Raw genomic sequence first — 13,657 nt, 5'->3', positions numbered from 1 at the left:
ATATATATTTGACATACATTTTTCCACAGACACAGGGTTGGACCAGCCTTTGGAAGAACAGGAGCAGTTCCTGTGGGGCAACTATGTGTGCTAACTGAGAGGAAGATGGAGAGAGAACTGTATTCTTTGTGTGATTATTTGGCCGTCAGATAATCCCAAAATGCTGACTTTATACACTGCCTGGTCACCATCAAAAAAATGTAGCACGCATTCACTGTGTCATTGTTTGGATAAGTTTCAGCAATGTCAAAAGTTTTATTTTAATCCAGTGTTGCATTAATTTTTCATCAAGATCTTGCAGCGTTGATGATGGTAGAGTTTGACTGCTGCTCAAAGCCTTCTCCAGCACATCCCAAAGATTCTCAATGAGGTTAAGGTCTGGACTCTGTGGTGAACAATCCACGTGTGAAAAATTATGATCTCATGCTCCCTGAATCACTCTTTCACAATTCCAGCCCCATGAATCCTGATACTGTCATCTTGGAATATGCCCGTGCAATCAGAGAAGAACAAATCTATTGATAGAATAACCTGGTCATTCAGTATGCATTGCACTCAATATCCCATTTTTAAAGTAAAACAGAACTTTAAAAGTTTTTGCCAATTTAGATAAAGTAAAAAGCTAATATTTTGCATGGACGTATTCTTCTGTGTACTCCTATCTGTGGTAAATTCGGTTGACTGGACATGATTTGGAAACACACTCCTGTCAATAAAAGGTCTCACAGCTGACAATGCATTTTAGAGTAAAACAGAGCTGGAGAAAGTTTTACAAACATTCTGCTGCACCGAAACTTCCCAGCAGCACAGTGGCCTCCATAATTCTCAAATCAAACTCGGAGGAAAGGTTCCTGAAGAAAAGAGACCACAAACCCAATGATGACTCTGTCTGAGCTCTAAAGAGTATGCAGAACTCCACTGATCTGCGCTTCAACCAAAAATTTGCCTTAATCAGACCAGAGAACCTTGTTTCTCACAGTAAGAGCTGTGTGTGAAGCTTAAAATCCATTCTTTTCTCGCTGTTTAATGGTTTAAACTACTGCAACTTAGACTGTTAAAGCAGTTTTACAAAAAAATGCCCCACTTTAAGTTGTGAAGTTTGTGGAAACCTTTATAGGTTTTCACAGAATACTAAAACCAATACTGAAGAATATTTAATTGGGCATTTTCATGAACACTGCTTCCCTCTGGTGGCTCGTTTGATTTGTTTCATATTAGGAGAAATACATTACAAGCATTTGAATACCAATATGTAGGTTTTCAGAATTATGCTATTTAGTCAATCAATATAAATAATTATAGAAATATTAATGACTACTGGATATCTTACTAAATACAGTTCTGGTCCAAAGTAAAAAAAAAAACAGGGTAGTATCTGATTTTTGTTTCTCAGAAAATGCGATATTATTAACTAGATTTTTCTGACCTTGAGTGCTCAGCACCCGCAAAGACGCAATATAAAGAACTACTGTCAGATTTATGTAATGCATGAAAACGGTCAAATGGAGACAGAGGAATGTATGCAGGTAGCTGAGTTGTATAAGCAAATAAAAAAAAAAGCTCCCTTGCGCTAAAAATGTCAGACCAACTGATGCACTGATGACGCAGTCTATAAACAATATAGTAGAAAGTGCGCGTGTCAGTAGTGAAGAAAAGCTAGTTTGATCTGCAAGAGTGTGTTTTCATATTAAGGCCACTGTAAAGTGATGGGTCCATCTTAAAATCGTAGGTTAGGATTTAATTACAGGAAACACTGTTGGTGGAGTTTTCTCATGTGAGATAAAAAGGGTCCCTGAACTATCCAGAGTGACAGAATCCAGATCCATTAATAAGGTTAATATAAATAATATACAAAGTATAAATATAATTAAAATACATGATCACAAGTAGTGTTTTTCCTCTCTGCAGGAGTTTACACACAGGGCAAGATTTTATGCACATAAAGCACAGCATTTTTACGCATTGCGCGTGCACAATGCGCTTTTACGCACGGAATGTGTTTTTACGCACGGCATGCGCTTTTACGCACGGAATGCGCTTTTACGCACGGAATGAGTTTTTTAGCACGGAATGCGTTTTTACGCAATGAATGCGCTTCTACGCACGGGATGCGTTTTTACGCACGGCATACGCTTTTACGCACGGGATGCGCTTTTACGCACAGAATGCGTTTTTGCAATGAATGCGCTTTTACGCATGGGATGCGCTTTTGCGCACGGTACGCGCTTTTATGCACGGGATGCTCTATAACGCACAGAATGCGTTTTTTACACACAGGATTTACTTTTACGCACAAAATGCGCTTTTACACATTTTGTATGTTTTCATATTCAATAATAATTATTTTATATAATATAATATAATTATATAATTTTATATAAAAAATAATTATCTCTCTGTGCTAAAAAGTGTTGAAAACTTGTTAATACATGCTTTCAGAGCAGCAAGAAGCTCGCTTTACATAAGTTTATTTAGATTAATCAGTTTTATGGCTACAAATTCAACGATTCATTGTCAAAACGCAGCTGGTCTCTTGCATTTGAATCTGAACATTGAACAGCAGCAGACATTTTAAAGAGAACAGATGTCCTTTGACCTGTTTAAGGTAAAATGTATTTTATCTTCTCCCAAATATTTTTAAAGTTATTACTTTTAATCGCTGTGTCTAAATTTAAGCTGTTGTGAAATACAATTAAATTTACTGCCTTCCCTCAGCAACTCCGCCTTGTTGTTCATCACACAAACTGAACAGCGCTTCTCACTGGTCGAGAAACAATTCTTTCCACCAATGAGAACGATACACCTGAGAGGGAGGGAATTCAGTCTTGGCGCCGCTAAAAAGAGAGAATTACAGAAATACAGAAGGAGATGTTGAAATTCCTACCGAGGGCTGTAATGTGTGTTTGAGGCCGCGAATAATCCCACCTGCTCCTCCTGATACCCGGATCTCTACACAGCAGGTGAAGCCTCTCAGTCCAACACAAGCAGCTAAAGCTAGTAGCAATTCCTCAGTTCAGTTTAATCCTCCTGCTCTCTGATAAATACAGCAGAGCTGCAGTCCAGCAAAAGAGGCACCAGGAGACAAACCTGGAGGAAGTTAGGTTTCCTTTTGGAACAGACAGGTGATAAGATAACTATCACTGACTACTCAGTTTCCTGCTTTACTGATTCATGAATAATAACTGTGGAGCTGTGAAACGTGTAGAGGTTGTAGAATATCTAAATTTCTCCGCTGGCTATGATTCCTACACTAGACTAAGATTTAACTGTAATTTGCTCTTTAGACTGAACTGAGTGTGTTTTATTTTAGTTGAGCAAATAGTTTTTGTCTTTCTAAGTGGTATTTAGAACACTGTACAAGCACATGACCTACCGGGTCTCCTGCTGTCACTCCCATCAACAAGTTTCTTCATCAAATATGGTTGAGCTGTTGATTCCAATATGTCCAAAATACATTGTAGCATTTGTTTGCTTCTATCTTGAAAATGTCTAAAGTGACACTTGGTGATGCCCAAAGGGACACTTGGTGATGCCCAACGGGACACTTGGTGATGCCCAAAGGGACACTTGAAAATCCCCAAAGGAACACTTGGAGATGCCAAAAAGGCCACTTGGTGATGCCCAAAGGGACATTTGGAGATACCCAAAGGGACACTTGGAGATGCCCAAAGGGACACTTGGAGATGCCCAACGGGACACTTGGTGATGACCAAAGGGACACTTGGTGATGCCCAAAGGGACACTTGAAAATCCCCAAAGGGACACTTGGAGATGCCAAAAAGGCCACTTGGTGATGCCCAAAAGGACACTTGGAAATGCCCAAAGGGACATTTGGAGATACCCAAAGGGACACTTGGAGATGCCCAAGGAGACACCCGGATATACCCAAAATGACACTTGGTGATCCCAAAGGGACACTTGGAGATGCCCAAAAGTATGCTTGGATATATCCAAAGGGACACTTGGAGTTGCCCAAAGGGACACTTGGAGATGCCCAAGAGAACACTTAGAGAAGCCTAAAATGACACTTGGAGATGCCCAAAATGACACTTGGTCATGCCCAAAAGGACACTTGGAGATGCCAAAAGGGACACTTGGAGAAGCTAAAAGGACCCTTTGTAGATACTCAAAGGGACACTTGGAGATGCCCAATGGGACACTTGGAGATACCAAAAAGGACACTTGGAGATTCAAGGATTCAAGGAGATTTTATTGTCATTCGTATCACATGTGGTACATGAGGTGGAACGAAATTGTGATCTCACGATCCAGTTTTACACCCAAAGAGCTGTTATTAATAGATATATAGATAAAAAAAGAATACAATAAAAGAAATAGAATATACCAAATAGATAGATAAATATCCCAAAGAATAAAAAAAATAAATAGAGAGTAGAAAGGTTCAGCAACATGAAGTCAAGAGTGCAAGTGTGCTATAGCAGCATGATAATGTGAATTAGAGCAGTGGAGTTAAAGTGTCTCAGTGCAAGTAAAGTGACCATGTTGGTAAACAGTAAACAGTAATTTGATGCTCAAAGGGACACTTGAAGATGTCCAAAATGACGCGGATTCCAAAAGGGACACTCAGAGATGCCTAAAGGGACATTTGGAGATGCCCAAGGAAACACTCGAATATACCCAAAATGACACTTGGTGATGCCCAACGGGACACTTTGAGATTCCCAAAGGGACACTTGGAGATGTGTACGATTACATAATAAGAGAGGAGAAATATAACACGGAGCTCCTGAGAGTCACCCCTTGTTTTACTAATGTTTCTACTGTTTTGACTGTGCTTTTACAGAAGACTCATTGAAACAGATGTTTTTACTGTGATTTTCAAGTATATACTCTTTGTACATAAAAGACAGAAAAACACAATTTGTCTACGATTATTTTCTGTAAAACAATTACAGCGCTTCTCACTGATCGGGAAAAAAATGTTTTCAACCAATAAGAACGATACGCCTGACGGGGGCGGGAGTTCAGTCGTGGCGCCGCTAAACAGAGAGAACTACAGAAAAACAGAAGGAGATGTGAAAATTCCTACCGAGCGCTGTAATGTGTGAGTCCGCGAACAATCCCACTTGCTCCTCCTGATACCCAGTACAGTAGAGAGTGTGTGTTTTATATTAGGGCACTGTAAAATGATGAGTCTATTTAAAATCGTAGGTTAGGATTTAATTACAGGAAACACTGTTCGTGGAGTTTTCTCATGTGGGATAAACAGTGCCCCACATTACTCTGAACTATCCAGGGTGACAGAATCCAGATCCATTAATCAGATTAATATTAATAATATAAACATACAAAGTATAAATATAATTAAAATTAATTCACGTGTTTGTTTTTCTGTATATCTTTTTGGATTGTAGCTTGAGCACTCTCTGAAGAAGTTTACACATAGCCCAAGTTTTAAATGCACATAAAGCATGGCATTTTAAGGCGTGGCGCGCGCTATGGGCTGTTTTTTAATGCACAGTGCTAGTTTTCTACGCACAAAACGCGTTTTTACGCACGAAATGCGCTTTAACGCACGGGATTTTACGCACAGCGCTAGTTTTTGTGCACAAAACGCGTTTTTACTCACAACATGCGCTTTTACGCACGGCATGCGCTATTACGCACGGAATTTACCTTTATGCACGGGATGCGTCTTTACGCACAAAATGCGCTTTTGCACAGCTTGCTCTTTTACACACTTTTAATGTGTTTTCATATTCAGTAATAATTATTTTTAATCCCGTTGTGCCAAACGTGTTGAAAATGGTTTTTTTTTAAATATTTTTATTTTTTTTCTGTCTTTTATGTAAACAAAAAAAAGAATATACATGAAAAGCACAGTAAAAACATCTGTTTCAATAAATCTTTTGTAAAAGCACAGTCGAAATCTGTAAATTTAAATGACAAGAATTCTCAACTGTACAATTTTTAAAGGTGTTTAAATGTTAATTTATGGGGTTTCAGTGTAAAAACACACTTAGTGACGTATAAACACAGTCTTTGGTGTAGCATACAGCCCAGTAAAGTAGTTTTTCATTTTTTACATTTTGCTGTAAATAAGAAGTAACACACATTACAAAACCAAATGGACCGCAGATATAATCTTCAGATTGACTGATAAATTAAGATTCAGGGCTGCTTTACTGTTTTTATTATTTATTTAAACATTGTTATGTTCACAAGCATTTATTCCTCAATTTTGGCTGGAATGTATTGTGGCGGCGCAGAAGTGTTTTAGTGTGTTATTATGCGTGTTCTGGCCTTTTTAATAAAGGTACGTGTCCAAGGGTACTCCTGTCGCCGTGCAGGATCTCTTTAAACACTTAACACTTTAAAACACTTTACAACGCAGAGAAAGGTAACATACTCTTATAACTAACAAGACTTTGACTAGACAAACAACCTTCCTATAAAAGATCATGAAACACCTCATGAAAGGTAGCCCAAGTGGGCAAGACTTCACACTAATAGTAAGCTAGGATTGGGGGACACGCCCATTAGAGAGTTCAGTCACGCTCCTCATCACCTTGGAATAAACTCTGAAATACTACACAACACGCCAAAGAATTCCCCTCAACTCAACTTGTAGTTTAAGTTGGAGAATAAACTCACACAATTTAAAACTTTCACACATTTTTGTTTAACTCCACCAGGGATTACCATGATGTAGTTTCATGGCAATTTTATCCACCTGACTAGGACTTTAAAATGCTTCCAAGTATAAGTGGAAATTTCCCAAACGCCCAAAAATATTGTTTATGTCCAAAGGGATATTTGGCTGTACCGACAATGACACTTTTAGATGCCCAAAGGCAAATTTAGGAATGCCTAAAAGTTTCAGATGCTCAAAAGTATATTTGACAAATGCCTGAAGAGGCACTTGAGATGCCCAAAAGTATGCTTGAAAAATTCCCAAAGGGACATTTTTTTCTGTTAGTAAACATTCCAAAAATGTAAAAAAACAATACAATTATCTGAAGGCTGACATAATTTAAATAATAATGTAATTATGTTACTTAGTAGAAGTATTCAAGCAATGTATATCATGAAAATTTGAAATCGCATGTATTTTGAAGTAAAAGTGTTTTTATTCTATAAATTTACAGATAAATTAACAATTCTAGCTTTTTAAGTAACAGAGAGATATTTAATGTCGTTTATATCTTGATATGTGCCCACAACTTTCTGAGCCACACTAATAATGTATGATTTTACCAACATACACAGCATTTTTCAAGAAAGTTCAGGGATAATAATATCATCTTCTTAATAACCTCTTATTAACAGGCCTATTGCTCACTTTTTCTTTCGAAAAAAAAAATATTGTCATAGGGAAAGAAAAAACATCTCTCTTTTTTCCACACTGTTCTTATTTACAACCATATACACAAAACCCCAGGGCCTTGACGTGGTTACGGGTGGACCACAGCGCTGCCCTAGCCCACCCCGTTCACCGTTGCCCAGTAAATCGCAGCTGGGGTTTGTTAATCAATCCACAGGCAGTTGCCCCCGACTGGTTCTTGCGCTCGTGCTAAAGAACAGAGCAAGGAAAGGTTTTTTTTGAGATCTTCCAGCTCATCAACCCTAAGACCTGGAATAACACTCATTTTCTGCTTGTCCTCCACAACATAAATGATAGTTTATTATTCATTTACAGAATTGAAAAGTGTTTCAAAGGTGAAACCACATATATAACCACAACTTAAAACCCAGCCAGGTTAAAAAAAACTGCCATGAAACTACATCATGGTAATCCTTCTGAACTAAACATCTTATTAACAAAGCCACGCCCCATAGACAGCTGCATTGCATCCCATTAATTTTAATGAGAGAGCCGTAGTGCATGCTGGGTTGTGTTGAACGCTGAAAAATTTTTGCAAAACTTAACTTAAATTTAAATGAATCCCACAGGCTCCGACACCCAGACCAGCTTCACACACAGAATAAGCGCCTTTCAACCATAGAAAAGAAGCTGAAAAAGCTGAACATGAATTCATAAAACTACAGATTAAAATAAGATTGACTAAAAATGAAAAATCCTAACCTCATAATTGATAATTGACCACATCTGCTGCTTCCTTTGAATTAAGAAACGTCACAGACACGCCCACACGCGGCGAGCCGAGAGACCTGGCAGAGCGAGTGCGTTGAAACTCCTTTTACAGCTCTACTTTACAGCTGGTTTGTTAAGGTAGCAGTGTACAATTACATATAAAGAGAGGAGAAATGTAACACTGAGCTACTGTGAGTCCCCCATTATTTTACTAATGTGTCTAAACGCTGTCTGAATGCCTAGTTACTCGGTTTTATACATCTGAACATGGAAACCAAAACCTGGAGTAAAACAAAAATGTCTTAACGTGTTAAATTGTGTGAGTTTTTTCTTCAACTTAAACTACAAATTGAGTTGAGGGGGGCTCTTTCAGAGTTTATTCCAAGGTGATGAGGAGCATGACAAGTCTTTAATGGGCGTGTCCCCCAATCCTAGCTTACCATCAGTGTGAAGTCTTGCCCAACAGGGCTTCTTCCATCGGGTATGCTTTTGTGTTTTCTGTAATGGCTGTTGCTTAGCTAACATTTTATTGGCTGTAAGAGCAATTTACCATCTTTTGCACTGTTAAGTCTGGCCAAGTGCTGGCAATGCACTGAAAACGGCAGTGTTTAAAATATTACGTATTTTTAAATCATTAATACTGTTTGTTTAATTAATTACCAGTCTCACTGTGAACTCCCTGAGAGTTAATATCAACTCATTTTAAGTGTATATGCGTGACCATCGAATACAGAGCTAAAGTAACTCTTTTCTGGGAGTTGGCCTTTTACCTCTGTTCAGGAGTTAAATCTGAACTGTTGTGGGAATTAAGTTATTTATCCCATCTAGAGCAAACTACAGCTGTCACTTGGAGTTAATTTTAACATTAACTCTTTCACAGTGTTAAAAACCATGTATTAAACTAATATTTTAAAATCCTGGAACAACAAAAAGCATCATTACTAATTACAATAACAACTTCATACTCAACAAGTGCACGCCAGTTTTCTCATTGCATGACAACTAAAATCCTGCATTGCCAGCACTTTGGCACACTCAACATTGCAAACAACAATCCATCAGCTAAGCAAACAACCTTTCCATACATGATCATGAACTACCCCATGGAAGGTAGCCCATGAGGGCAAGACTTCACACTAATGGTAAGTTAGGATTGGGGGACACACCCACTAGAAAGTTCAGTCACGCTCCTTATCACCTTGGAATAAATTCTGAAATACTACACCGCCAAAAAGTTCCCCTCAACTCAACTTGAAAATTGAAAAATAAACTCACACAATTTAACACTTTCACACATTTTTGTTTACCTCCAGATTTTTAAACTCCAGAAATTTGCTGTGCATATTCAGCCATTTTCAGCTTCTTTTCTGTGGATGAAAGGCGCTTAAGGCTCCTCTCTGTATGGTGTTGCAGCCTGCTGATCCCTGAGTGGATAAAGTTGAGCTCTGCTGAACTTTATTTGCAGGAGGGCGAGGCTGCATTCAACGCAACGCTACCGAACATGCACTGTGGCATGCAGCTGCACTCTTTAAAATGATTGGGATGCAGTGCAGTTGTCTATGGGGAGTAACTATGCTAATTAGATGTTTAGTTTAGAGGGATCACCATGATGTAGTTTCATGGCAATTTTATCCACCTGGCTAAGACACTTCAAGATGCCTCAAAAGAAATGTGGAAATGTAAAAAAAAAAAAAAAAAGAAATTCTAAAAGTATACTTGTATATGTCTAAAGGGATATTTGGAGATGCCCAAAAGTATGTTTGGATATGTACAAAAAGACAGTTTGAAATGTCCAAAACAACACTCTGATATACTAGAAAAACATTTGTAGATGCCCAAAAGGAGTTTTGGAGACACCCAAAAAGTATACTTGGAGGTGCTCAAAAGGACACTTGGAGACGTCCAAAGGGACACTTGGAGATGCCCAAAAAGACACTTGGAGATGCCCAAAGGGACACTTGGAGATATCCAAAAGGACACTTGGAGATGCCCTAAAGGACACTTGGAGACGTCCAAAAGGACACTTGGAGATGCCCAAAGGGACACTTGGAGATGCCCAAAGGGACACTTGGAGATATCCAAAGGGACAAATTGAGATGCCCAAAAGGACACTTGGAGATGCCCAAAAGGACACTTGGAGACGCCCAAAAGGACACTTGGAAATGCCCAAAGTGACACTTGGAGGTGCCCAAAAGGACACTTGGAGGTGCCCAAAAGGACACTTGGAGATGCCCTAAAGGACACTTGGAGACGTCCAAAAGGACACTTGGAGATGCCCAAAAGGACACTTGGAGACGCCCAAAGGGACTCTTGGAGATGCCCAAAAAGACACTTGGAGATGCCCAAAAGGACACTTGGAGATGCCCAAAAGGACACTTGGAGACGCCCAAAGGGACTCTTGGAGATGCCCAAAAGGACACTTGGAGATGCCCAAAGGGACACTTGGAGATGCCCAAAGGGACACTTGGAGATGCCCAAAAGGACACTTGGAGATGCCCAAAAGGACACTTGGAGACGCCCAAAGGGACTCTTGGAGATGCCCAAAAAGACACTTGGAGATGCCCAAAAGGACACTTGGAGATGCCCAAAAGGACACTTGGAGACGCCCAAAAGGACACTTGGAAATGCCCAAAGTGACACTTGGAGGTGCCCAAAAGGACACTTGGAGGTGCCCAAAAGGACACTTGGAGATGCCCTAAAGGACACTTGGAGACGTCCAAAAGGACACTTGGAGATGCCCTAAAGGACACTTGGAGACGTCCAAAAGGACACTTGGAGATGCCCAAAAAGACACTTGGAGATGCCCAAAAGGACACTTGGAGATGCCCAAAGGGACACTTGGAGATGCCCAAAGGGACACTTGGACACGCCCAAAAGGACATTTGGAGATGCACAAAGGGACACTTGGACACGCCCAAAAGGACACTTGGAGATGTCCAAAGGGACAAATTGAGATGCCCAAAAGGACACTTGGAGATGCCCAAAAGGACACTTGGACACGCCCAAAAGGACACTTGGAGATGCACAAAGGGACACTTGGACACGCCCAAAAGGACACGTGGACACGCCCAAAAGGACTCTTGGAGATGCCCAAAAGGACACTTGGAGATGCCCAAAGGGACTCTTGGAGATGCCCAAAAGGACACTTGGAGATGCCCAAAGGGACACTTGGAGATGCCCAAAAGGACACTTGGAGATGCCCAAAAGGACACTTGGAGATGCCCAAAAGGGCCAATTGGAGATGCCCAAAGGGACACTTGGAGACATCCAAAAGGGCACTTGGACACGCCCAAAAGGACACTTGGAGATGCCCAAAGGGACACTTGGAGATGCCCAAAAGGACACTTGGAGATGCCCAAAAGGACACTTGAAGATTTCCCAAAGGGACACTTGAAGATTTCCCAAAGGGACACTTGGAGATGCCCAAAAAGACACTGGGAGATGCCCAAAAGTATACTTGGAAATGTCCAAATGGACACTTGAAGATGTCCGACATGTCACTTGCTGATTCTAAAAGGGCCACTCTAGGAGATGCCCTAGGAGACACTAGGATTTACCCAAAATGACACTTGGTGATCCCAAAAAAATAACTGGAAATGTCCAATATGATACTTGCTGATGCCAAAAAGGATACCTGGAGATACTCAAAGGGACGCTTGGAAATCTCCTAAAGAACATGTTTTTTTGTGAAAGTGAGTGAGAAGCAGAGTGAGAAACATTGTTTTTAGCTTTTCCGGGCTCAACAACCCAAAAACCAGGAACAACACTCACTTTCTGCTTGACCTGCACAACACAAACTTTAGCTTAACATTTATTTACAGAATTAAAAAGTTTTTCAAAGGTAAAACAAAAAGTATAGTGTTTCTAAACGCTGTCTGAATGCCTAGTTGCTCCGTTTTATACATCTGAACATGGAAATCACTGCAAGCAGAGCAAATTTCTGTGTTTTTTTTTTTCAACCAATAAGAACGATACGCCTGACGGGGGCGGGAGTTCAGTCGTGGCGCCGCTAAACAGAGAGAACTACAGAAAAACAGAAGGAGATGTGAAAATTTCTACCGAGCGCTGTAATGTGTGTGAGTCCACGAACAATCCCACTTGCTCCTCCTGATACCCAGTACAGTAGAGAGTTTGTGTTTCATATTAAGGCCACTGTAAAGTGATGGGTCCATTTTAAAATCCTAGGTTAGGATTTAATTACAGGAAACACTGTTAGTGGAGTTTTCTCATGTGGGATAAACAGTGCCCCACATTACTCTGAACTATCCAGTGTGACAGAATCCAGATCCATTAATCAGGTTAATATTAATAATATAAACATACAAAGTATAAATATAATTACAATTAATTCACGTGTTTGTTTTTCTGTATATCTTTTAGGATTGTAGCTTCAGCACTCTCTAAAGAAGTTTACACAAAGCGCAAAGTTTTAGTGGACATAAAGTAGGCTACAGCATTTTAATGCATGCTGCGTGCTTTTATGCACTGAATGAGCTTTAAAGCACAGGCTAGTTTTATGCACGACATGCGCCTTTACGCACGGGATGCACTTTTACGCACGGCATGCGCTTTTACGCACAAAATGCGCTTTTACGCACGGAACGCGCTGTTACGCACGGAATGCGCTTTTACGCACAGCTTGCTCTTTTACACACTTTTAATGTGTTTTCATATTCAATAATAATTATTTTTAATCCCGTTGTGCTTGAGTAAAAACAGAGCAAAACATCTGTTTCAATAAATCTTCTGTAAAAGCACAGTCGAAATCTGTAAATTTAAATGAAGAAGAATTCTCAACTGTACAATTTTTTAAAGGTGTTTCAATGTTTTCAGTGTCCTTGGTGTAAAAATACAGCCCAGTAATGTAGTTCTACATTTTTTACATTTTGCTGTAAATAAGAAGTAACACACATTACAAAACCAAATGGACCGCAGCTATAATCTTACGTTTTACTGTTAAAGTAGGTTTTAGGGCTGCTTTACTGTTTTTATTATTTATTTAAGCATTGTTACGTTCACAAGCATTTATTCGCCAATTTTGGCTGGAATGTATTGTGGCCCAAAAGTGTTTCTGTGTGTTTTTATGGGTATTTTGGCCTCTTTTATACATATCCACTGGTGCTTTTCTTCAACTCATGTCGCCGTGCAGGATCTCTCGGCTCGCCGCGTGTGGGCGTGTCCGCAACGTTTTTAATTCAAATGAAGCAACAGAAGCAAACAATCATATAAGATTAAAATTTTTTTATCAGTCTCATTGTAAACTCCCTGAGAGTGAATATCAACTCATATGCGTGACCATCGAATACACTTTATAGCAGAGCTAAAGTAACTCTTTTCTGGGAGTTGGCCTTTTACCTCTGTTCAGGAGATAAATCTGAACTGTTGTGGGAATTAAGTTATTTATCCCACCTTGAGCAAAATACAGCTCTCAGCAGGAGTTAATTTTAACATTAACTCTTTCACAGTGTTAAAAAAACATGCATTATTAAGCTAATATTTTAAAATCCTGGAACAACAAAAAGCATCCTTACTGTTTACAATAACAATTTCATACTCAACAAGTGTACACAAACGTGTATTTTTTTGCTTCAATTCTGCATT

The 13,657-nt window shown here is 39.6% G+C and overlaps 1 protein-coding gene across 4 annotated transcripts; it reads left to right on the top strand.

Annotated features, from left to right (window-relative positions):
- The first annotated feature begins 10,030 nt into the window (after positions 1-10,030).
- LOC125803033 (uncharacterized) lies at positions 10,031-11,908 on the top strand. Of its 4 annotated transcripts, XM_049481816.1 has the most exons (3): positions 10,031-10,262; positions 10,395-10,724; positions 11,386-11,908. In XM_049481816.1, the coding sequence occupies exons 1-3, from the start codon at positions 10,087-10,089 to the stop codon at positions 11,537-11,539; spliced, it is 660 nt and encodes a 219-aa protein (XP_049337773.1). In that variant the 5' UTR covers positions 10,031-10,086; the 3' UTR covers positions 11,540-11,908. The 4 variants fall into 4 exon arrangements, 3 of the variants coding, with proteins under 3 accessions (XP_049337773.1, XP_049337775.1, XP_049337774.1); XR_007440098.1 differs by lacking the exon at positions 11,386-11,908 and having other exon boundaries at positions 10,527-10,777; XM_049481818.1 differs by lacking the exon at positions 11,386-11,908 and having other exon boundaries at positions 10,031-10,240; positions 10,395-10,777.
- Positions 11,909-13,657: the final 1,749 nt, after the last annotated feature.

Source organism: Astyanax mexicanus, chromosome 7, assembly GCF_023375975.1.
Source record: "Astyanax mexicanus isolate ESR-SI-001 chromosome 7, AstMex3_surface, whole genome shotgun sequence".
Lineage (NCBI taxonomy): Eukaryota > Metazoa > Chordata > Actinopteri > Characiformes > Acestrorhamphidae > Astyanax > Astyanax mexicanus.
The sequence above is the reverse complement of the archived record's forward strand: the minus strand, read 5'-3'. Positions and strand labels throughout refer to the sequence as shown.